This window comes from Daktulosphaira vitifoliae, unplaced genomic scaffold (assembly GCF_025091365.1).
Source record: "Daktulosphaira vitifoliae isolate Bord-2020 unplaced genomic scaffold, ASM2509136v1 Scaffold_1, whole genome shotgun sequence".
Lineage (NCBI taxonomy): Eukaryota > Metazoa > Arthropoda > Insecta > Hemiptera > Phylloxeridae > Daktulosphaira > Daktulosphaira vitifoliae.
In genome coordinates, this window is record NW_026099572.1 from 59,679,966 (window position 1) to 59,702,678 (window position 22,713).

At 26.8% G+C, this 22,713-nt stretch overlaps 5 protein-coding genes across 7 annotated transcripts in view; 3 read left to right on the forward strand and 2 right to left on the reverse strand.

Moving 5' to 3' along the window:
• Positions 1–222: 222 nt before the first annotated feature.
• LOC126894626 (dihydrolipoyllysine-residue acetyltransferase component of pyruvate dehydrogenase complex-like) lies at positions 223–6,014 on the forward strand. The gene is made up of 11 exons (XM_050665765.1): positions 223–496; positions 559–740; positions 1,773–1,938; positions 1,995–2,176; positions 2,483–2,667; positions 2,732–2,886; positions 2,963–3,099; positions 3,161–3,337; positions 5,263–5,447; positions 5,520–5,620; positions 5,675–6,014. Exons 1-11 carry the CDS (start codon positions 373–375, stop codon positions 5,842–5,844), a joined length of 1,764 nt encoding a protein of 587 aa, XP_050521722.1. The 5' UTR covers positions 223–372; the 3' UTR covers positions 5,845–6,014.
• Positions 5,940–8,147, reverse strand: LOC126894634 (splicing factor 3B subunit 4). Its single transcript, XM_050665784.1, has 5 exons — positions 7,963–8,147; positions 7,392–7,475; positions 7,178–7,323; positions 6,878–7,006; positions 5,940–6,802 (listed from the first exon to the last, which is right to left on the reverse strand). The coding sequence occupies exons 1-5, from the start codon at positions 7,994–7,996 to the stop codon at positions 6,065–6,067; spliced, it is 1,131 nt and encodes a 376-aa protein (XP_050521741.1). The 5' UTR covers positions 7,997–8,147; the 3' UTR covers positions 5,940–6,064.
• Positions 8,148–9,690: 1,543 nt separating this feature from the next.
• LOC126894632 (nischarin) lies at positions 9,691–11,428 on the reverse strand. Its single transcript, XM_050665780.1, has one exon. It carries the CDS (start codon positions 11,266–11,268, stop codon positions 9,907–9,909), a length of 1,362 nt encoding a protein of 453 aa, XP_050521737.1. The 5' UTR covers positions 11,269–11,428; the 3' UTR covers positions 9,691–9,906.
• A 142-nt stretch (positions 11,429–11,570) lies between these two features.
• Positions 11,571–14,985, forward strand: LOC126894628 (acetyl-coenzyme A transporter 1-like). 2 transcript variants are annotated; one of them, XM_050665771.1, is made up of 9 exons: positions 11,571–12,021; positions 12,318–12,444; positions 12,509–12,668; positions 13,254–13,408; positions 13,554–13,744; positions 13,835–14,019; positions 14,077–14,197; positions 14,264–14,479; positions 14,604–14,797. In XM_050665771.1, exons 1-9 carry the CDS (start codon positions 11,788–11,790, stop codon positions 14,667–14,669), a joined length of 1,455 nt encoding a protein of 484 aa, XP_050521728.1. In that variant the 5' UTR covers positions 11,571–11,787; the 3' UTR covers positions 14,670–14,797. The 2 variants fall into 2 exon arrangements, with proteins under 2 accessions (XP_050521728.1, XP_050521727.1); XM_050665770.1 differs by having other exon boundaries at positions 11,574–12,021; positions 14,615–14,985.
• Positions 14,986–16,966: 1,981 nt separating this feature from the next.
• Positions 16,967–22,713, forward strand: part of LOC126894630 (acetyl-coenzyme A transporter 1-like) — a 30,627-nt gene continuing 24,880 nt past the window's right edge. For both annotated transcript variants that reach the window (XM_050665774.1, XM_050665776.1), the window contains exon 1: positions 16,967–17,178. The gene's annotated coding sequence lies outside the window, so the exon portion shown is untranslated. The remainder of the gene's footprint in view (positions 17,179–22,713) is intronic.

Sequence of the window (22,713 nt, forward strand, 5' to 3'; positions counted from 1 at the left end):
GAATCGTAGAAATCAATTTGTAAGACCTATTTATTTTGGTTAATTTAACAGACTATGAAATATTTCTAAAATAAAATTTGTATTGATTATTAGAACCCCTATGAAAAGTTCTACTTCTACCATTGACTCGGTAATAAGTAAGGAGTGTCTACAATATACCTGCGTGATGTTGATAGATAAAAACAGTTTATGATAAATGTTATCATTAATCTTAAATTCTCTTTGAACTTTATGTGTGTACTCTTCAATGTCAAAGTTAGAAAAAAAATCGAATTTTTGAATTCAATAATTGAATTCATATATTTTTTGTACATATTTAGTATTTAATAGTTTATAGTTACTCGGTTAATATTTTTAATAAGTAACTTTGAAATGACTACCTTACTTTTACGATCAGTTATGAAAGGTGGATTATCTAAGCATTTTATAAAGAAAACCACACACTATTCAATTAAACTAGAGAGAGCTTCTATCCACATCTCTTCATTTCTATATGGTACCTTTAAATTAATTGTTTTTTAATATTTAGTAAAATATTTAAATGTATCTGTATTTTAGTAAAAGGTCAAGAAATCAAAATGCCATCTCTGTCTCCCACTATGACTGAGGGTAATATTGTAAAGTGGTTGAAAAAAGAAGGAGATACTATTGCTGCAGGTGATGTTCTGTGTGAAATTCAAACTGATAAGGCTATTATGTCCTTTGAGACCGAAGAAGAAGGGATACTGGCAAAAATTTTAGTATGTTTTATTAACTTATTACAAAAATATTATTTTTACAAAAAATAGTTTTATAATTTTTAAATAATAGTGAATTGTGGTAAACATAAACAAATGGAATAAGTATAAATATAGTTTTTCTTTTAGAATATTTTTATTTAGATAGAAATGTTCTGGTCCTTACATGATTTTTATCATGTATGTAGGTTTGGAATAAATACTTGTGTATTAAAAAATACATTTATATTAATCCTGTATAATAAATTCTACTATATATTTATCTAGAAGAAGAATTTTTATGAAAGCAGTATTTTCAATGACTCTGGTGGTTCACTCTTCTTTTTGGTCAGTCCTTTTTAATAATGTTAAAGTATTAGAAGTATTATGAGAATATAAGAGTATTTAGCATTCTATAAGTTACTCTTATACAAACATACACAATATTAATAAAAAAAAAAAATACATTTCTTTTAAAATGTGTACTTAATTTTTAAAATATTGAGGTGAGTTATATGTGCACATTCAGATTAAATTTTGGGTCTAATAAAATTTTGGTTTATAACCATAATTTAATTTTTTGCTTAGAAACAATTGCAATATTAGTAAAATAATAAATAGTTTTAGTTGTTAGAGAGGTGGATAAGAACTGCTCATGTACTCATACCTATAGGTTCATTATACGCATTTCCTACAAAAATAAATAAATAAAAAGGCTTTTTAAGAGTATTTAGGGCTTCCTAATATATCCAAATGTGTGCCAATGGGTTATTAATGGGCTTTCTATTACCTTATGGTTTTTCAGTTATAATTTTCATTCTCCTCTTTAAAATTCATTTATAAACGCAACTATGAAAAAGTAGTATCTCCTAATAAAAAATAGCATTACAAATATATTTTTATGTGAAAAATATTATAAATATAAAATATTGAAAATTACATAAAAATAAATTAATTTTGTTAAATGTTGTTTTATGGTCTTTTCTCTGAAACCAATTCAAATATTATAATCTATAATATAATATCCTAGGAAAAAAATGTTTAATTTTGTTTAAGGTTCCAAGTGATGCTAAAGAAATTAAAGTAGGTTCATTAATTGCACTTATGGTATCTGAGGGTGAAGATTGGAAAAATGTCGAAATGCCTGATTCAAATAGTAATGAAGTTATTGCCAGTACAATTGAAGAGGTAGATGAATCAAGCCAATCATCTGGAGGGAATAGTAATAAATACAAATTTTCAAAATTTTTATTTACTGTAGGTAATATTATTTTTAAGCACCTGGAACTGAAATACGAATGCCATCCTTATCTCCAACCATGTCAGAAGGTACAATTATCAAATGGTACAAAAAAGCTGGCGATAAAGTAGCACCAGGAGATGTTTTATGTGATATTCAAACAGACAAAGCAGTTATGTCTTTTGAAACTGAAGAAGAAGGAATATTAGCTAAAATATTGGTAATATTTGAAAAATATTCAATAATTCTAAAGAATTTAATTGTAACCTTTTATATTTTTTTTATGATAACTTGAAAATATTTAAATTAAATGTATATTTTCTGTTTTTATCACACTTCAATGTCAGAACTAGAATGCTACAAGTTTATATTTATAATTTTTTTAATTTTGGTAAAATTGAAGAATTTAGTCTGTAATTTTTATGTAATAAGTTTTTTTTATCTCAAAATGCCTTTTTCGAGAAAAGGTGATATTTTTCTGACAGTTCAAAAAGCTTAATAGATTTGTTTATTTTTTCTCTTTTAGATGGGTGATGATACCAAAGATGTAAAAGTTGGTGATTTAATTGGACTTATGGTATCAGAAGGAGAAGATTGGGCTGATGTTCAAGTTCCTGGAAAAAAGAAATCTATTTCATCAGAATTGAAGAAAGAATCTCAAACACATATTGATACTAAACCATTTTCAGGGCCAGTCACAAGACATTCTTAGTAAATTTTAATTTATTATATTCTATTTAAATAAAGTAAATATTTTAATGACTTTTATTTGTAGTTCTGGTTATAGTCCAGCAGTTAGATCAATTTTAGAGTTATATGCTATTGATGGTACTAAAATTCAAGGATCTGGAAAACAAGGAAAACTTCTTAAAGGCGATGTATTGTATTATATTGCACAAAATAATTTGTCAATAAAACCTCCTAACTTGGGTAATATTCATTGTTTAACTAAAATGAAAAAGCTCAAACCATAATATAACTGCTTTTTTCCTTAATTAAATTTTAGTACCTCTACCTGGAGAAACTCCATCAAAAACATCAGGATCCATAACAATGGTAAGACCGCCTAAAGGAACAGGTTTTACTGACATTCCATTAACACCTATGAGAATGACTATTGCTAAACGGTTGACTGAGTCAAAAGTACATACATTCATTTATTTTTATTTTGTTTTATAAAAATAAATATGTTTTCTAACTTTAGACCAAAATACCTCATGCTTATGCAACTGTTGAGAGCAATATTGATTTACTGCTAGGACTTCGCAAGCAACTTAAATATGCTGGGATTAGTGTTTCTGTAAATGACTTTATAATTAAAGCTGTTGCTATTGCCTTAAAGAAATGTCCTTTAGTCAACTGTCATTATATTAATAATCAAGTAATGTATATATAGTACATATTATATTAAATAATTATCTTGGTTATTATAAAACTATTTTTATTTTTAATCCTATATATTTCACAAGATTTGAGGCATAAATATATAATTTAATTAAATAAAGTAGTATTAGAAAATTATTTAGTGAAATCTAAACTCTATTTCTATTTCAAATTCATGTGTTTCACATTTCATAAATAGGTATAATTAAAGATAAATTTCAGCTTTGTTAAAAGTTGCAATCATTTTTAATAGATAATAAACAAAAAAGTTATGTAAAAAAAATTTGTTCAAGTATATTCTAGTTGGATCAAGTATAATGATATCTTTTGTCTTATGAACTTTATTCTATGTCAATTAAATTATATAATATTCATGAAATTCAATATATTCTCCTAATAAGATATTTTAAAATAAAATAAAATACAAAACCTAGAATTTTAATACAAAAATAGCATATTTTTGAATATGATAGCCATTTGTGCATAGAAAATAGGTCGTCGGAACAAATTTTTTTTTTTATTTTATAATACATAAAATAAGCGTTAATTTTATAAATGTTTAAAGAACGCAATATTTCCAGAACACTTTCAAAAGTTAAGTTGAAAAAGTTAGTTTTTGTAAAAAAGTTGCTTTTTTAAATCCCCTTTGTGAGCAGAATAAGTGTTAGATTTTCAAAAAAAATGATATCAAACAAAAGGAAATTACCTAAGGTTTCAATATAAAAAAATATTATGTTGATTTGTTTATTTTTGAAAAAGTTATGGAAGTTTTAAGAAAAAAAAGTAAAAAAAATGACAAAATTACCGATTTTTAAATTTGTAATTTTTTTGGATATTTCCCCCATTTACGGGGAACAAGGAAAATTTTTCAATTTTTAAGGGTAATGTCTTTAACTAGATACGATTTATGATCTTTTGACGTATTGTTGAAAGAAATCTGTCTAGTGAGAGCTGAGAAAAAGTGGCGACATAAAAAAAAAAAACACATCATGGTAAAATTATTACCTTCTCAGCTTCGCATCGAAGCTAAAAATTTTCCAATAAGCTAATTTTTATTGGCTTGAAAATATTTCAATGACTATTAATAACAAGCACAGTTACTAATTAAATAAATGATGATATAAAGTAACACTGTATAAAATAGGTTCAAAAAAATACAGAAAGAATAATATTAAGATAATAGTAACAAAGTTTTAAGTAAAACAGAAACATTATCAAGGTGACTAAGCTTGAATTTTAAGGACTAAGCCCATAAGAAAAATGTCAAATTATACCTGTTATTTAAATTTATTTCTGTAATTGACCTATAGTATAGTATTAGTTATACAGGGTGTTCAGTAAGTCAGGAAACGGGTTTCTATTGTTTGTAACAATGAGAACAATAGATACCTGTTTCCTGACTTACTGAACACCCTGTATAGTATATATTCATGATCATTATATTTTAATACCTAAAAATTTTAATTGATAAAATCAAAAAAAATTATTAATAGTAAAAATTGGTGATTAAATATTTTAATAAAATACTTACTATTAAATCTGGACAAACCTGAATTGTTACTATATCAATAGTTAAATTATCACGATATTGATTTTATTTTTTAACATATGATCAGTGCTCGAATTGGGGGGGTGTGCAGGGGGACGTAGCTCCTCTACTTTTTTTTAAATTTTTTTGCGCACCCAAACTACTTTTTTTTATTGTGACGGGAGGACGGTGGAAAATACCACCTTTTTTTTTTTTTTTGTAAATATTAGTATGATAATGAAATATGATTTATTAATAAATACTAAATAAAGTAATGAGTAAAAAAAAAAAAAGGTCTTCAAAATGCTAGGGACGCAGTTTTCAAATTAAGTTGAGCACCCCTACTTATTTTTGGCCAATTCGAGCACTGCATATGATAATTTAATTTTCTTTAGGTTGTTTTGCAACAAACTGCTGATATCTCTGTAGCAGTTGCTACTGATTCAGGGCTTATCACTCCAATCATAACTAATGCCAATAACAAAGAGATAGATGAAATATCATCAGAAATTAAAGAATTGGCAGGAAGGGCTCGTAAAGGAAAATTACAACTTCATGAATTCCAAGGAGGCAGTTTCACGTAAATTTTGCTTTATATACAAATTTTATCTTTTTCAAACCATTAAAATAACTTCTTTATACATCTTTTTAGTATTTCCAACCTAGGAATGTTTAATATTTCTGAATTTAGTGCAATAATAAACCCACCACAATGCGGTATATTAGCTATTGGAAGTGGACGTCCTGTTATAGGTACTTATTTTGTTATATTATTACTTTTAAATATTAATCATGTGTGCCTTAAAGCTTTGAATGGAAAACCCCAATCAATTATGACAGCAACATTATCATATGATTCTCGTGCTATAAGTGAATCCGCTGCTTCAGATTTCTTAGAAACTTTACAAGATTTGCTTCAAACTCCAGCCTCACTACTTTTAACAAAACAAACTCGTAAAGTTCATGTATCTATTTGATTTTGAAAATTTAATAATACAAAGTATTTTTGTTTCTTTATTGTATAGCTTATATTTTTTATTATTTTTTATCTGAATTAGACAAATGAGCATGATTGTTAAAAATTTTAATTGCTGTTATATTTATTTTGTCCAATTCTGATATAATAAATGTTGATATTGAAAATATACTTATTGTTTCATTACATATAGTTTTTTAAAATAAACATACAATTTAAAATTACATAGGAGCTGGTGGAGGAGGTGGTGGAATACTTGGTTTCCAATTCATAGGCATCATATTGTTTGGTTGCATGGGAGGAGGTGGTGGCATTGGTGGTCCACTGCCCATTGTCATAGGAGGAGGTGGTGGTGGCATCATGTGATTTTGCATATGAGGTGGAGGAGGCATTGCAGGATGTGAAGGTGGTAATGGAGGAGGAGGCATCTGTCCTTGTTGAGATGGTGGTGGCGGAGGAGGTGGAACAAATCCCCCATGAAAACCTGGAGGAGGAGCAAAATTGTTGAAATTTGGTGGAGGAGGAGGAGGTGGAGGTTGATATGTAGGAGGTTGTGGTGGTGGAGGTTGCTGATTTTGCCATGGCATTATACGTGGTGGTGGAGCCATTTGGTGTTGAGTCATCATTGTCATAGGTACTTGCATTTGTTGTTGCATAATAGGTGGAGGAGGAACAGGCATTTGATGCATCATAGGTATTTGAGTAGGTGGTGCATCAGCAAACAACTGATGAGGACGATCAGCTTGACTAAGAGGATTTTGAGCAGCAAGTAATCTTTCAGCAGCTGATCCATGGCGTTCTCCCTTAACATCTTTTTTGAATGCATAAGAAATAGATACAGCTCTGTTACATAAATGTTGACCATTCATTGCTTCTATTGCAGCATCCGATGCTTCAAAACTAGCGTAATTTATGAATGCAAAACCTTTAGAATTTCCTGTATCAGGATCTCTCATTATCTACAATAATTAATATTTTATAGTATTTAAAATTAATGGTTTGTATATTTATGAGAATTTTTCATAATTAATTACCTTAGGTGTTTGTAAAATTACTCCAAAAGCTGAAAATGTATCATACAGTAATTTTTCATCAACTTCTGAGTCTAGATTACCAATAAATACATTTGCACCAACATCCAAATTCTTTTGATGAGCTGAAGCCTTAAATAAAACATAACATTTATTAAAATATTTTTATTAAAGAATTCTTTTTGATTAAATATTGAAGCACAATAAAAATATAATGACTATAGAACAATTATAATTTGAGAGATAATTTTTATAATACAATTACAATATAATTTTAATAAGATACATTTCAATTTGTAATACCTTGTTAACACGTATTGGTTTACCATATAGTTTTATCATATTCATTATTTTTATAGCATAGTCAGCATCATCTTCTGCAAGAAATTCTACAAAACCATATCCTTGGTGGGACTGAGTCACTCTATCCTTTGGCATATGCACATTAACTAAAATTGTAATTTCCAAAATAATATTTAAAAAAAAATACATGATTGCATAAATTATATCAACTTACCAACTGGTCCAGCTTGCACAAATAATTCCCACATAAGTGTGTCCGAGACTTTTTCATCAAGACCACCAACATAAATAGTTGCATCTACATTTATTAATTAAAATTTATTTAGATTTAATTATAGAATATAATTATTATTATATTATAAATGATAAAATTATAAAAAAATTCTTCTAATATTGTTAATTTTAAAAAATATGGGTTTAATGGATGATAAATTATAATAACAATAAACAAAAACATTAAAATAGTAATAGCATTAAATAAATTATAAATAATACATTGTATTATTTTTAGTAATATTAATAAGATTATTAAAAGGCTCAAAAATTTATTTTTTACCTTAAATAACATAGTAAAAAATTTTAAATATTTTTTTAATATTAAATGACTAGCCACAAGTGATCAATTCTTATTATAAACTTAATAAAATTTACATAGAATCCACTATGTTAAAACACAATTAAATTATTTAAAAATTCTAATCAGAATATTGAACTATTATATCATGATTAGACCTCTCGTCGATTATATATTGTCAATTTAATTATTAATTATATTAAAAACTTACCTTGATTTCTTTCAGCAATAGGTCCTGCAGCCATTCTTTATGATTATTTTCAAATTAATTGAGTAACGAATTCATTTAGACAATATTTTATTATCTAGAATAATTTTAGTTTACTTCTATATTTTGAATAAATTAGCCTGCAGCCGCTTCTAAAAATTTCAACGCAATATTAAAAACAAACGCGGCTTGTGTGCTAATTTATTGATAATATGAAGTCTTGATGATACGAAAACAGTGTTGCCAGATTTAATTAATTTTTTTCAATTACCTTTACAAGACAAAAAAAAATGAATTAATAAAATTTTTATGTTGAAAGAACGTTAAAATAAAAACCATCTAAAATAAAAAAATTCTAATAGATCAAATTTTTAGATCGTTGAAATTTTCTAATTTTTTTAGTAAACATATATAGCGATATTAAATAAAAATAGGTTTAATAACAACAGTGAAACATTCCCCGACATGGCCGTATTTATATGGAGTTTGCGGAATGTGATCCCTTCCGTGAAATAATCAAATTTTGATCTAAAATAATATTTTCAAAGGGATGTCGAACAAACTGAATAAATATGTCTTAAAAATAATATTTTTTATAAATAATGAAAAAAAAATGTTTAGTCTCCTTTTAAAAAAAATTCTAAAACGCACCTATCCCTAAATAAAAAAATCGAGCAATAACACTAGCGATGAAATCTTGTTAAGTCATCCTTTATTTAATAACAAATTAGAAAAAAGTGAGCCAATGTATCAAATAAAAACTTTTTAAAAATAATTTTATTTAAATAACAAGTAGTCAGAAAAAAATGGAATTACCCTCCTATGCGGGATTACATCTAATTCCACTTAAAATTGTTTATTGAAAAACCACTAGTCATTTCATATTTCATAATTTCTCTCGGCGAATAAAAACTAAAAGGAAATGAGTTAGTTTATGTCTCAAAATACAATTCATTTTTCTACGTCATTTATTACAGATTTTGTAGTCAAATTACCTTAAGAGGCAGTATTACCTGTATCTTCTATATTATTTTTGAACATATAGGAATAAACTGAAAGGATTTTTAAAATAAAACAAGCTATTTAAAATAGGTTAAAAAATTGGTACAATGAGACCTCTTGATTAATAAAATAGTCAAAGTCTAAAAATATACTAAATACGACTTGATAAATTTTTCGTGATTTAATTGAAGAACGATATAAATAGACTTTTCGCTATGGTATGTAATGATTTTGCTCTTTTTTGTGTCATTAGTTTAAATTTATCAATTTATACTGGATTGATTTTGCTCAACAATAAGTCAAAAGATTACAAATTTTATCCATTTTGCTTCCATCAAAAAGAGACGAGAAAAAAATAATTTCATTTTTAATTAAAACATATCTTTACTGGCTAGTAAAATTCAAAATAAGTTAAGTTTATGGGGTTTTGAGTGTTTCCTCTACCGGTTCTATCATGTCTTTTTATTTATGATAAAATATGTAAACACAAGAAGTATTAAGAAAATAATTAATATTATAGATTTTTGAGTTAAATGTATTAATATAAAAACACAAAATTTGGTGCACAAGTTTGTTGTTAAGTATTTAAACCAACTTAATATTACTTTAATAAATAAAAAAATTAATTTGCTAGGGTATTTTGTTCATTAACTATGTAAAAAAATAGAAAAAAAAATGTAAATAAATAAAAAAATAAATATTTTATTTTATAACAAAAATTAAGTATAATATTGTAGTAGTAATGAATTACATATATATAAAGAAAAGTGATAACAATAACTTAGTAATATAAACAAGTCAGTTATAGTTTAATACATCAAAGAAAATAAAAATAATATAACAGTAAGATTAAAAATTGTACAAAATATGTTGTATTGTAACAGTATAAAATCGATTTTAGAATTTGAATACATTTATTGCATATTTATTGGAAATATACCCTAATTATCTATCAAATAATGTTTTACCTTCTCTGGCTAGTCTTAATGCATGCATAACAGCCACAGTATCTAATTCTTTTTGAGTAGGTCTTTCATTATCTAAACAAAAATCTGATGTTCTTTTGTTTAGTGTTCCTATAATTTTGATTCTGTAATCAATTATAGTAGATACTGGATTTCCAGATAGTACTAGATAATTCATATTTTGTAAAGCAGAAAGATGAGAAACTTCACTTATATCATCAACAATATTTGATCCTAGGTCTAACATCTCTAATGAATATAATTTCGAAAATGCAATTAATTTACTTATTTTATTTGAAGACAAATCAAGACAAACCACATTTCCTAATCTTGTATGTAAGTCAAAAACGTCGATAATATTGTTGTTAGAAAGAAATAAATGACTTAAATTAGTAAGAACTGTAAGATCATCAAATGTATTTATAAGATTACCATTAAAATTTATTGTTTTGACATTAGGAGTTAAAACAGTGAGACTTCTAAGAGTTTCAATTTCATTCCAACTAAAGTCTACAGATTTAATTTCATGCCAAATCATATTTTGATCCATATCAGATGACCATTCTTTATGAACATTATCACATAGCAAAATATCTTCTGGAGTTTTTAATTTTGAATTATAAACAGATAATTTACGTACTGTTTGACGTAATGGTTTAATATTATAAATCATATTTGGAGCTACATTAAAACACTCTAGATTAATAATATTCTTAAAAGATGATAATTCATAATTTAAATTATTATAAATAATATTACTAGTATTCACATAATAATAACCTCCTTTGATAGTCATGCTTTTTAATCGAGAACAAAAATCTAAAACATGACTAAAATTTAGTTCATTGTTTTCACTATCTGGGCATGGTAACTTTAATCTTTCACTTATAGCATATAATTGCAGAACATTAAAATTGAAACTACATTCATTTGCCAAATATTTGTCACCAAAGTTAAAGAATTCTACAGCTAGTTTTTTTACTATTAATAAAACATCATACTTATCAAATTCCAAAAAATTAAATAATTCTTCTGGCATAGACTTTTGCAAAAATGAGAGAACAGTTTGCAAATAAATTTCTAAGCCTACTCGACGTCTTTCAATAAAGTTTGGGTCTTTATTACCAATTATCTTTTTCCCAGGTAGTATATCCTTAGTTACTGTATGATCACTCACTAACTTGTTATGAAGTTCTAAAAATTCATTATATCTCTTTTTAATACTCCACGTTACTTCACCTACATTTACAGTAATGTTATAGTAAGTTACATGATGAGTATCTGTTTCAGCTGAAGATATAACTACGTTACATTCACGAGAATGAGTCACATAGCAAGACATAGTCGAATAAATTTGTTTAAATATGAAGTCTACACATCAATTTCTCATTCAATGTAAATAACATAGCAATAAAAAATATAAACATAATCTATAAAATGTACGAATATATTGTAAAATATAATTTGATAATATAAACCTGAAGACACAAAATAAATGTTTTCATATCATTTAAATTTGATAACATAATTTTGAATTAAAATATATTTTGTACGCACGCGCAAATAAAATGATTATCAACCGGGATTTGTCTTACGTGTTAATTTTCATCTAATGATTATGAAATTAAACTTATTTGAAAAATTCAAAAATTTCATGAAAAAAATTGTGATATAATTTATTTTAATATTAAGTTGTTATTAATTAATATGTAGATCTAATTATTTTTCATTTGAGAAAGTAAATTACTATTTCAAAAAGGCTTGTGTTTTTTGAAATCTTATGTTATTTTTAAAAAATAATATAAATACTTATGATTTATTTTTTCTTTGTAAATCAATTTAGTGTTTTCATTTCTTGATAATGACCAAAGTAAAATCTAGATCATCAATGGCTTTAGAGAAGAATACAGATAATTCTGTAGCGATAGCTAAGAAAACAGATTCCAAAACAACTAAAATTAAACAAAGTATTGTTGGTGATCGCTGTAATATAACAATTTTAATGTTCCTTTACACACTACAAGGTGTTCCACTTGGGCTATCAGCAGCTATACCAATAATGATGCAGAAAAAACATATTACATATAAAGAACAGGTATAAATTCAATAAATATATTTTATTTTTCAAATGGTCAGTGATAATCATAGTAACCTTTTCTATAAAAGGTTTCTTAATCAAATGTGTATATTCTGAGATAGCAGCGAGTGTATTATTAGAAAGAGAGTTAGTAACTAATTACTAAGCTAATCTCTTGACCAGATTAAAGAAACAACTGTAACCAAGTTTTAAACCTGATCCAGTCACACCATCTCTTTTGAGAAAATATGATTTTGACTAAAAGATTTATCATATAAACATAATTAATCATAGTAATGTAAATTAATTTTCAGGCCGAGTTTAGTTTTTCTACATGGCCATTTAGTCTAAAACTATTATGGGCACCGATTGTGGATTCCATATTTTGTGCAAAGTTTGGTAGAAGAAAGACTTGGTTGGTACCTGTACAATATTTAATTGGCAAGTTATTTTAAATTAATCTGTTAGCATTAAATGTTAACTAATATTTATTTTGTCTTTTAAGGTCTATTTTTGTTATTTTTGGGAATGAATATAAATGAATGGCTAATTTTAACTGAAGATCCAAACACAATGTTTTTAACACTGATGTTTTTTTGTTTGAATTTTCTTGCTGCTACTCAAGATATTGCTGTTGATGGATGGGCCTTAACAATGTTAAGAAAGTTGGTATTATTCTAATAGCTTACATAAAGTTATTTGTGCAATATATTATATTGTATAAATATTATTAATTTTTAGTGCAATGTTGTCATGAGAACTGTATTTAATTATTTTTAGAGCTTTGCACTTTTAAAGTCAACCTATCTATGTTTTATTACCGTATTGGACAATAATTGTCTTGATATTATTTATCATAGATATAGGGTGGTCAATTATATTAGGGGAGTTAAATTTAATTTTCCTCTGTCCAAAAAATAATTACTTATAATTTTACCAAATTTCTAGGGAGCTAGGCTCCCTATCCATCCTTGTATTTATCCCTATATAAAATGGTATAGAATAGAGGTCTATCTTTACTGGAAGTTAGTATTTTCAAAGTTTGCCAAAGCTTTGCTCTTGTTGCTGCTAAACATTAAATAGATAATCAAACATGATTACATTGGCAATTATACATTTATTTTGGCAAAAATATTTCCTAAATTTAATGAAATATTAAAATTTTCGGTCTGTCAAGTGAAAAATCTAGGCTTGAAGTCTATTCTTAGTTTGTAATATCAAATGCATTATAAAATTATATTATTTTTCAGAGAAAATGTAGGGTATGCGTCAACGTGTAATAGTGTTGGTCAAACTTTAGGTGTATTCCTTGGTTATGTTGTATTTATTACTTTAGAGTCTGCTTCATTTTGTAATAAATGGTTGCGAGCTATTGAAAGTCCTGAAGGCCTCTTAACTTTGCAAGGTAATAAATAATAATAATTTATTATTATAATATATTTATTATTTCAATGCATTTTATGTACAAAATTATGTAAATAATAAATAAATATGTCTTTATATTTTCTGACTAATACTAAGTTAATAAAATACTATTAATTTTTTTGTAGGTTTCCTCTATTTTTGGGGTTTTGTATTTTTATTTGCAACAACACTTGTAGCAATTTTCAAACATGAAAAAGATCAGTCTGTCGAAGCAGATCATCATCATTTAAATATTGTTCAAACATATAAACTACTTGGTGATATTATGAGATTACCGAGTGTTAAAAGTTTGTCAATAATTTTATTGACTGCAAAAGTAAAAATTAAAAAAATAATATATATTTTTTAACTTATTGTATATTTTTAAAAAGTTTTACAATTAAATCCTCTTTTTATTACTTTACAGGTAGGGTTTAGTGCAGTGGATGCAGTTTCCAGTTTAAAAATAATAGATAAAGGTGTTCCCAAAGATGATTTAGCAATGATTGGTTTACTCATAATTCCTTTGCAAATTATTCTACCTGTATTAATTTCCAAGTATACATCTGGATCTAAGCCAATGAATGTTTATTTAAAATCTATTCCATATAGGTACTTAGTATTTATGCAATAATTTTTTTTTAATTTTATTTAATAGTATCTTTTTAGGTTGACAATTGGTGTAATCATTACCATTTTAGTTCATTTTACACCATCATTCATAAATAACAGTGGTCATGTATCTATGTTTTATTATATGTTAGTAATGATTTCATTTTTCTTACATCAGGTAATTAGATAACTTTTACTATTAATATAATCAACATTTTCTATTAAGTTTATACATTTTTTATAGTTGACATTATATTCAATGTTTGTGTCAGTAATGGCTTTCTTTGCTCGAATAAGTGATCCTAAAATTGGTGGTACCAATATGACATTATTAAACACGTTAACTAACTTAGGAACAGCATGGGCAAATACTGCTGCTTTATGGATGACTGATTTTTTGACATTTAAACAATGTTCTACTGACAGTATGAATACATGTTCTACTAGTTCTGAAAATAGTGTAAGTTATTTAATAAATATAATATAAATTATATTATGATATAATAAATAATATATATATTGTTGTTAAAAAAAATGCATAAAGTTTTATATGTTTTATAATCTTTTATTTTTTAATAATAAAGATGTTTTTCAGGCTTGTGAATCAAATAATGGCAAATGTGAGATTAAAATTGATGGATTTTATGTAGAAGCAATATTGTGTACAATACTTGGAATATTGTGGTTTTTATATTTTTCAAAAATCATTAAAAATTTACAAAATAAAGATGTTAAACATTGGCATGTAAATGTTAAAAAATATTCATTGTTGTGATAAATGATATATGTATTATTTAGTATTAATCGTTTTTGTTTTTTCTCTTAATGCAACAACTTGATGTATCTTTTATTGTAAAAATATTTTTTCTTTGTGTAAATATATAAATTTTTTACTAGGAAATGTATTTTTAAAAAAAAATTGACACTGGAACTATTTTAATCTAATACAATATCTAATAAAAGATATTTATGAAACAATGTTTGATCAAAAATCATTTTATAAAAAAATTACTCACATGACAAGTGTATTAAATTATTTAAAGGTTTAAAAATATTAATTATTATTATATTTTAGCTTCGATGCGAAGCTGAGAAGGTATTAATTTTACTATGATGTTTTTTTTTTTTTGTGTCTGTTACCACTTTTTCTCAGCTCTCACCAAACCGATTTTATTCAACGATAAGTCAAAAGATCACAAATCGTATCTTTGAAGACATTACCCTCAAAAATTGGGAAATCTCCAAAAACATTACAAATTTTCGACATTTTTTCAATTTTTTTTACTGAAAACTGCCATAACTTTTACAGAAATGAACAAATCAATATAATTTTTTTTTTATAGATGCATAATGTCTTTATTTACCATTTGATGTATTTTTATTTTATAAATTTGATCCTTTACCTGCCTACAGGGAAGGATTCAAAATGACAACTTCTTCAACTTAACTTTTGAAAGTGTTCCGGAAATACTGTCACTTTTATTTATATCTTAAACTAAAGCTTATGTGAGTAATATACTTAAATATTAAAAAAAAAAATTTCGGACTTTATTTTGTCTTCATGGTGAAAATAGCTACTGTATTCAAAAATTTGCTATCTTTTTGTTAAAATTCTTGGTTTTGTATTTTATTTTATTATAAGGGGATTACATTGATTTTCATAAATATTGTATCAATCTAATTGACATAGTATAAAAAGTTAAACATATTTAAATTTTTTTGTTTCTTTGAATTCGAGAAAAATAACTTTAAAATTTGAACTAGCTAAATTTTCAATTTTATTAAGTGACGAATGGAACGTACACCCAAAGAAAAACCTCAATCAATTTTAATAGAGAAATTTTATCAAGGGTTTATGATAATGTTTTATTAATACGAACAAAATAATTATTCTTATAAATAATTATTGTTCAAGACAAGAAAGAAAAGTATCATATTGATAAATATATCATAGGTTTAATAGTAATGATATATTTATCAAATTGAACAATGAATTTATTATGTAGATCGAGGTTTTTCTCTGGGTGTACAGTTTCTGAGACGGTAACACTTGGGTCTTTCACGCCTGTGGCACTGAATTTTTTCTTAATTCTTTTTGAGTTAGAAAAAAATGTTTAATTCATTTGATTTTTATCTCATTTAGATTCAATAACTTCAATAAATATCAAGGATCCCATTACTGTAGTCTCCTCTCGTGAGAAGAAATTCATATTAATATTATTTTACTATGTTTTTTTTTGTAGCTATCATTTATTTTATCAGCTCTCACTTGAGCTACTTTTTTTTAAATTAAACACTATCTACAGATTTGCATCGATGCGTTTTTTATGATAGTGATTTTAATCACTGTCAGATATCATTTGTACTGGACCCAACTATGCCACGACCCCACTGTGCTGGGTTTTTTTTCAGTTGAATTATTAACATAAATTACAAAAGTAAAATCCATTTTGTATTTGATTATGAAGACAAAGAGAGGCTATTAAACTAGGGTTGTTATAAAATAATTAAATATGAAATATTTAGTTTTTTTTTTCATTGAATAAAAATTCATTTTTTCTTAAATTATTATAAATTAGCTAAGCTAATTTAGCTTTTAATGAAGCTTGCTCAAAGTATAGCCGGGTCATTATATGTACGGATTGACCAGCCTCAATTTTCACTAAAAATTAGACAGGGGCTATACTCAAGTTGCCAACCCTCCTTTAATTCGGTCGAGTATGATTTGATTAACAAAGTGTATATTTGATACAAATCAAAATGTATTTTTTAAAAACAACGGATTAAAGAATCTTCCAAAGTCATAAGTAATAATATTAAATGTAACACGCTTAAAGAATAATATTCATTGGTTGGTTGGATATTTTGAGGTTACTAAAATGAAACCCGGCTGTCGCTAAATGCATAGATAAGATATGACTTTTGATAACCAAACAATTATTTGTATTACAAATATGTAAAATTAAAATTTTGACATCATAATTTCTTAATTAGACTAAAACAAATTATATAGTACTCCGTGAATGCCCTAAAATTTTTGCATGTTTAAATTTTAAGAAATACTTAGGTTTACCAACCACTAATTATTACCATATTATTTAACTTATTGTAATTATTTTAATGAATGCTCAATAAACATGTTGATAAACATCAATCACAGTAAGTAAAACATAATATTGTATAAAAAATTATCTTTTATAAAATGAAACATGTTAGTTATTTGTTATGTAATAATAGTTATATAATAAAGCTATTTTATTATGGCGTAAATATATATGTAAATTTAACCTAAAATGATAAGCGTGTTTCAGTATTCAAATTAATGTTTAGTACAAATAAATTAATATATTAACATTTATCTAGTAAGGATTTATTTATGTATTAATCAGTAATTGAGCCTCAGTTGTAACAATTATCAACTTGTATTGTTCAAAGCATAATATTTACCCAAACTCAATATTATTTTTATTCTAATGTTATCATTGAGCATACAGAGTGATTCATTAAATATATAAAAAAAATATATTAATAATATACTATTAATTTTTGTTATTTTTATTTATTAATTGTCTAAATCAGTCCTACTATTTTATGTATGTCAAAACACCAATGTGAGTTTACCTGTAGGGTTTTTAATAGTTTTTCATAAGTTTAAAGTTTTTCTCATAAGAATTATTATGTATAGAAACCAGTAGTGTCTATCCAAGATTCATCAATAAAAAGGAGCTTATAAAAAAAAAATATTCGTGACCTTATGTTTAGTTATTTTAAACTTTAAATATATTTTAATGAAAACTAGATCCATGCAATTCGCACTTGAGCTAACCAGACCATACTTTAGGTAAGCCCATCCTTTGTTAAAAGTCAATTTATAATAATTTAAGAAACTAGGCTCCGCCTCAGACCCGGAGCCCTACGAGCCTTACGCGCCTTCGACGCGTAAGCCTCTTCGGGCCGTCATCATAAATAGGCCACTGATTCCGGTAGGGGTACCCGGCTACGCAGGGCACGATAAGTGTTTTGCAGAAAAAATATTACATCAGAATCAGTGTAACAAAAATATATTAAAAATGTTATTATTAAAATTAAGAAAATTTAAAAAGAGAATATAGTAAAATGTATTGGGTATAAGGTTGACGTTTGTTAATGAGGTTTTCCCTTTAAGCCTATTCAAAAATTATTTTAGAAGGATATTTAATATTTAAATACACCCCTGGTATACACAACATTATTAATATTCTAATTATTATAATTAAAAAAAAATTCAGCAGGTTATTATACGTTAATTTAATTTTGATAAAAATATTGGTAACTGCGATTTAACGTGGGACAGCATAGTTGTCATAGATGAATCCCAATTTAAACAATAAAATCATGGACTCATACATCATATATGAGAAAAATACGATTATAAATAATGTACTGTTCTGATAATGAAAGTACAAACTTATATAATTATAACCGTTTTGAAATTTATATATAACATATAATATTCCTCGATAAAATATAGTGCAAATGCAAAATAGTGTCCTAATAAAAATACATATTACACCAAAGGTTCATAATAAACGTATCAGCAGAAATGAATCACTGCGCATATTAAACCATGCGCGTGGACTTAAAAAAAAAAAAAATATGAAAATCCGAGCACGCTAAGTAATTTTTCCAGAAAAGCGTTTTTTTCCTTGTTCTATTATGTAATAAGATATAATAGGACGCGTACATGTGTATTATTAGCATACAGAAAAATCGTCATTTTCCGTTAAAATTTGATGAATTTCAAACGCTCGTAGCGGCCAGAGTTTTTGTCGGATCTCGGATTTTCCGATTTTTGGCGCTTCCTCGGCACGTACAGAACGCCGTGGTATGATTGCGAATTGTAAAAAAAATCGTTTTCATGTCGTAAAGTGTCGCAAGAATTTCGGGCGTCTCGGGCGCATTAAAAAAAAAAAATGCTCGTAAAACGGTGAAAATTGAACGGATTGAATTGATTTTTTTATCATATCTCAGGAATGTCATTGAGCGGGTGAGAAATTCAAGTCTTAAGTCGAAAACGGTGGAAATTTTAAAACGCTCGCGGGCGAGCGGCAAAAGTTTTCCGATCTTCGCCAATAATTTTCCCGGAGTCTGGTGACCGAGTACTTTCGTTGAAAAAAAAAATTTTGAAAATCCGAGCATTCTAAGTAATTTTCCCAGAAAAGCGTTTTTTCCTTGTTCTATTACATAATAAGATGTAACGAAAATGAATTTATTCTACAAATAAATATAGTTTAAAAAAACTAAAAAAACACGCTTTTAAAGTACATCGAACTAAAAAGCTAAAAATAATTTTTAAAATAAGCTTAAAAACAATAATGAACGAAAAATACTAGTATTATTGTGATAAAAGCGTCGGGCGCTCAATATACGAAAAATATGGCACAAAGCACCCACGCTTTTATTACAATAATACTAGTATTTTTCGTTCATTATTGTTTTAAGCTTATTTTAAAAATAATTTTTAACTTTTTAGCTCAATGTGCTTTAAAATCGTGTTTTTTTAGTTTTTTTTAAACTATTTTTATTAAAGTTTTTAATTTGATTTCAGCACTAATTTTTAGAAATTTTATTTAAATTTCTATTCTGATTTGGGTTTTAAATATTAAGTTGTTTCCGGTTCAAGAACTTTTTTATTAGGCTCAATCCTTGTTGTTCATACTGTATAGATATTTTTTTAATCTTTAAAAAAATTTTTATTTTCTCTTTATAAATACCAATAGCATGATGTGTAAAGAAGAGATCCCCTAGATTCTAGGGCCTAGAATATTATTTGTGAGGAATTAAATTTTGTCGATAGTTGATGACCTTTTATTATCCCAATCCTTGTTGTTCATACTGTATAGATATTTTTTTAATCTTTAAAAAAAATTTTATTTTCTCTTTATAAATACCAATAGCATGATATGTAAAGAAGAGATCCCCTAGATTCTAGGGCCTAGAATATTATTTGTGAGGAATTTAATTTTGTCGATAGTTGATGACCTTTTATTATCCCAATCCTTGTTGTTCATACTGTATAGATATTTTTTTAATCTTTAAATGACCTTTTATTTCGAAATTATTAAAATAATTTATAATAAGTTATATTATTAAGAAGGGGCCATGTATTTAAATTTGTAAAATTTAGTAAATCAGTGCCGGTAAGTAACTACATAGCTAGTCTTCTTCTTCTTCCTCGCCTTATCCCAACTACTTGGGTCGGCCATCCTTATCCTAAACTTCTACTTGACACGATCTACCGCATCATCTACGCTCACATCAGCTGTCCTCATATTGCATTCAATAACATCTTTCCTTCTCTTTTTTTCTCTTCATCCTTCAACATTCATTTCTACAACTGTTCTTACTGCTTCCGATTCTTCTCTTCTCATAACGTGACCAAACCATCTAAGTCTATTTTCACTCATCTTATCCACGATTGACGCTACACCTATACTCCCTATTATATGCTCATTTCTTATCCTATCTTCTCTAGTTACTCCACTCATCCATCTAAGCATTCTCATCTCTGCTACACTCATTCTCTGCTCTACTTTCTTATCAACCACCCAACACTCTGAAACATACATCATAGCATGTCTTTATCTATCATTTGGTTTTTTTTTTTATAAATCTAACCCTTTATTTGCCCACAATAGGGATTCAAAATATTAAATTTTTTTTTTTAGTTAAAGTAAATCATTAAAATTAATTCAGTTCTGGATATTTCAATTGTAGAATCTTTTTAAATACCAAAAATTACTTAGAAATGATATTATGATTTCTATTTAAGTGTTCTATTAAGATAAAAATGCAAAAAAATAATGAGTTTTTCTGATAAATATACTGTAAATAGTAATTATAAAATTTCCTGACTTCATATTAATCTTAAAAACAACATTGTTTTAATTCTCATAAAATTTTCTATTTAATGATTTTTTCTAGTCAACGAAGGAGTAATTTTGGCGAATAACAGAAAAAATTCCCAACCAAATTTTTTTTTTTTTAAAGTAGGAAATTGGTGGATTATTCCAAAAGCAACATCACTTCTTATTTCTTTAATTATATACTGATTAGTAGTTCTTTGATTTTAAAATATAATATATCAATAAATACTAATTATAGTTTTTAAATTTAGTATGGAATTGATATTTAATAATTTAATATTGTAATTTAAACCCAACCTTTTTTTTTTTTTAGATCATTTTTTATGTAATAGAGTTCAATATGTAGTTAGACGTTTCAAAAAATAAAGTCATAAGGGATAATGCTTAATAATAATTAGTAGCTGATAAATTAAGAAATATATATTGTTAACTACATTTCAGTTGTTAACTTAACGTGTTGGGTTTGGGTTTGAAGAAAGGAAGTTCAATTCGAGGACTGTCACCTTGGTTAGATGAATTAAAACTTCTTAGAGTAGGTGGTAGACTAAATAATGCTAACATCAATTTCAATCAAAGGCATCCAGTATAACTTTCATCAAATCACCGAGTAACTATTATGATTGCTGAGGCTCAACACAAAAAGTTGTTACATGCTGGACCACATCTGCTATTGAGCCAGTTACGACAAACAATTTGGCCACTTAATGGAAAGATTCTAGTGAACAAAATTGTGCGAAATTGCAGACGATGTTTTCAAATAAAACCAGTAATTTCTCAACCATCAATAGGACAGCTTCCCAGCACAAGAGTAAATCCAGAATGAGCTTTTGCTTTAACAGGTGTCGATTTTTGTGGACCAATAATGGTGCGGTCTGGGTTTGGAAGAAATACTAAAAAGGAAAAGGCTTATGTTGCACTATTCGTTTGTTTTACATCTAAAGCAATTCATTTAGAATTAGTTAGTGGTTTATCTTCAAAAAAATTTGTTGCTGCACTTCGAAGATTTATATCTAGAAGAGGAATTTGTCGAGAAATACACAGCGATAATGCAACTAATTTTAAGGGAGCGAAACGAGAACTGCAGGAACAATTTTTAGCAAGTCAGAGAAGTAGAAGTCCATATGACGAAATGGCAGAGATTGGCGTTCAATGCAAGTTCATTCCACCTAGAGCACCCAATTTCGGAGGACTTTGGGAAGCAGCAGTAAAATCAACAAAATATCATTTGAAACGTGTAATTGGATTAACCACTCTAACATTTGAAGAAATGACTACATTACTTACTCAGATCGAAGCTTGTCTAAATTCACGGGCAATCACGGAACTTTCTAATGATCCAAATGATTACAACGCACTTACGCCAGCATATTTTTTAATAGGAGAATCACTGTTGTTACCACCAGAGCCAAGCATCTCTCAACAATGTCCCACACGACGCTACAAACATATACAATTCATGATGCAACAATTTTGGAAGCGATGGTCAAAGGAATATTTGCAAACGCTCCAGAAAAAAAATAAATGATGGAAAGGATCAAACCCATTACAAGTTGGAATGCTAGTATTGGTGGGTGAAGATCATCTACCACCTCTTCAATGGCCAATGCTACGTATTCAATAAGTTCACTCTGGCAGTGACGGAATTGTTCGTGTAGTCACGTTACGTACAAGTAACGGTCAAATTTATAAAAGAGTAGCAAATCGAGTATACCCTCTTCCAAAGGGTTTACAACCTATCAAATAAGAGTTTTTAAGATATTCAGATTGTCTCATCGATCAGCGGGGGGGG

What these genes read in the sequence shown, in the direction of transcription:
- LOC126894628 (XM_050665770.1), top strand. Translation starts at nt 11,788, where the DNA reads ATGACCAAAGTAAAATCTAGATCATCAATGGCTTTAGAGAAGAATACA. An exon ending in ACCTGTACAATATTTAATTG is followed by an intron (nt 12,445 to 12,508) that starts GCAAGTTATTTT and finishes TTGTCTTTTAAG; the next exon opens with GTCTATTTTTGTTATTTTTG. An exon ending in TTAAAATCTATTCCATATAG is followed by an intron (nt 14,020 to 14,076) that starts GTACTTAGTATT and finishes GTATCTTTTTAG; the next exon opens with GTTGACAATTGGTGTAATCA.
- LOC126894634 (XM_050665784.1), bottom strand. Translation starts at nt 7,996, where the DNA reads ATGGCTGCAGGACCTATTGCTGAAAGAAATCAAG. An exon ending in TATTGCTGAAAGAAATCAAG is followed by an intron (nt 7,476 to 7,962) that starts GTAAGTTTTTAA and finishes TAATAAATGTAG; the next exon opens with ATGCAACTATTTATGTTGGT. An exon ending in TAATTTTACAAACACCTAAG is followed by an intron (nt 6,803 to 6,877) that starts GTAATTAATTAT and finishes TAATTATTGTAG; the next exon opens with ATAATGAGAGATCCTGATAC.
- LOC126894632 (XM_050665780.1), bottom strand. Translation starts at nt 11,268, where the DNA reads ATGTCTTGCTATGTGACTCATTCTCGTGAATGTAACGTAGTTATATCT.
- LOC126894626 (XM_050665765.1), top strand. Translation starts at nt 373, where the DNA reads ATGACTACCTTACTTTTACGATCAGTTATGAAAGGTGGATTATCTAAG. An exon ending in GGATACTGGCAAAAATTTTA is followed by an intron (nt 741 to 1,772) that starts GTATGTTTTATT and finishes ATTTTGTTTAAG; the next exon opens with GTTCCAAGTGATGCTAAAGA. An exon ending in CCAATCATCTGGAGGGAATA is followed by an intron (nt 1,939 to 1,994) that starts GTAATAAATACA and finishes ATTATTTTTAAG; the next exon opens with CACCTGGAACTGAAATACGA.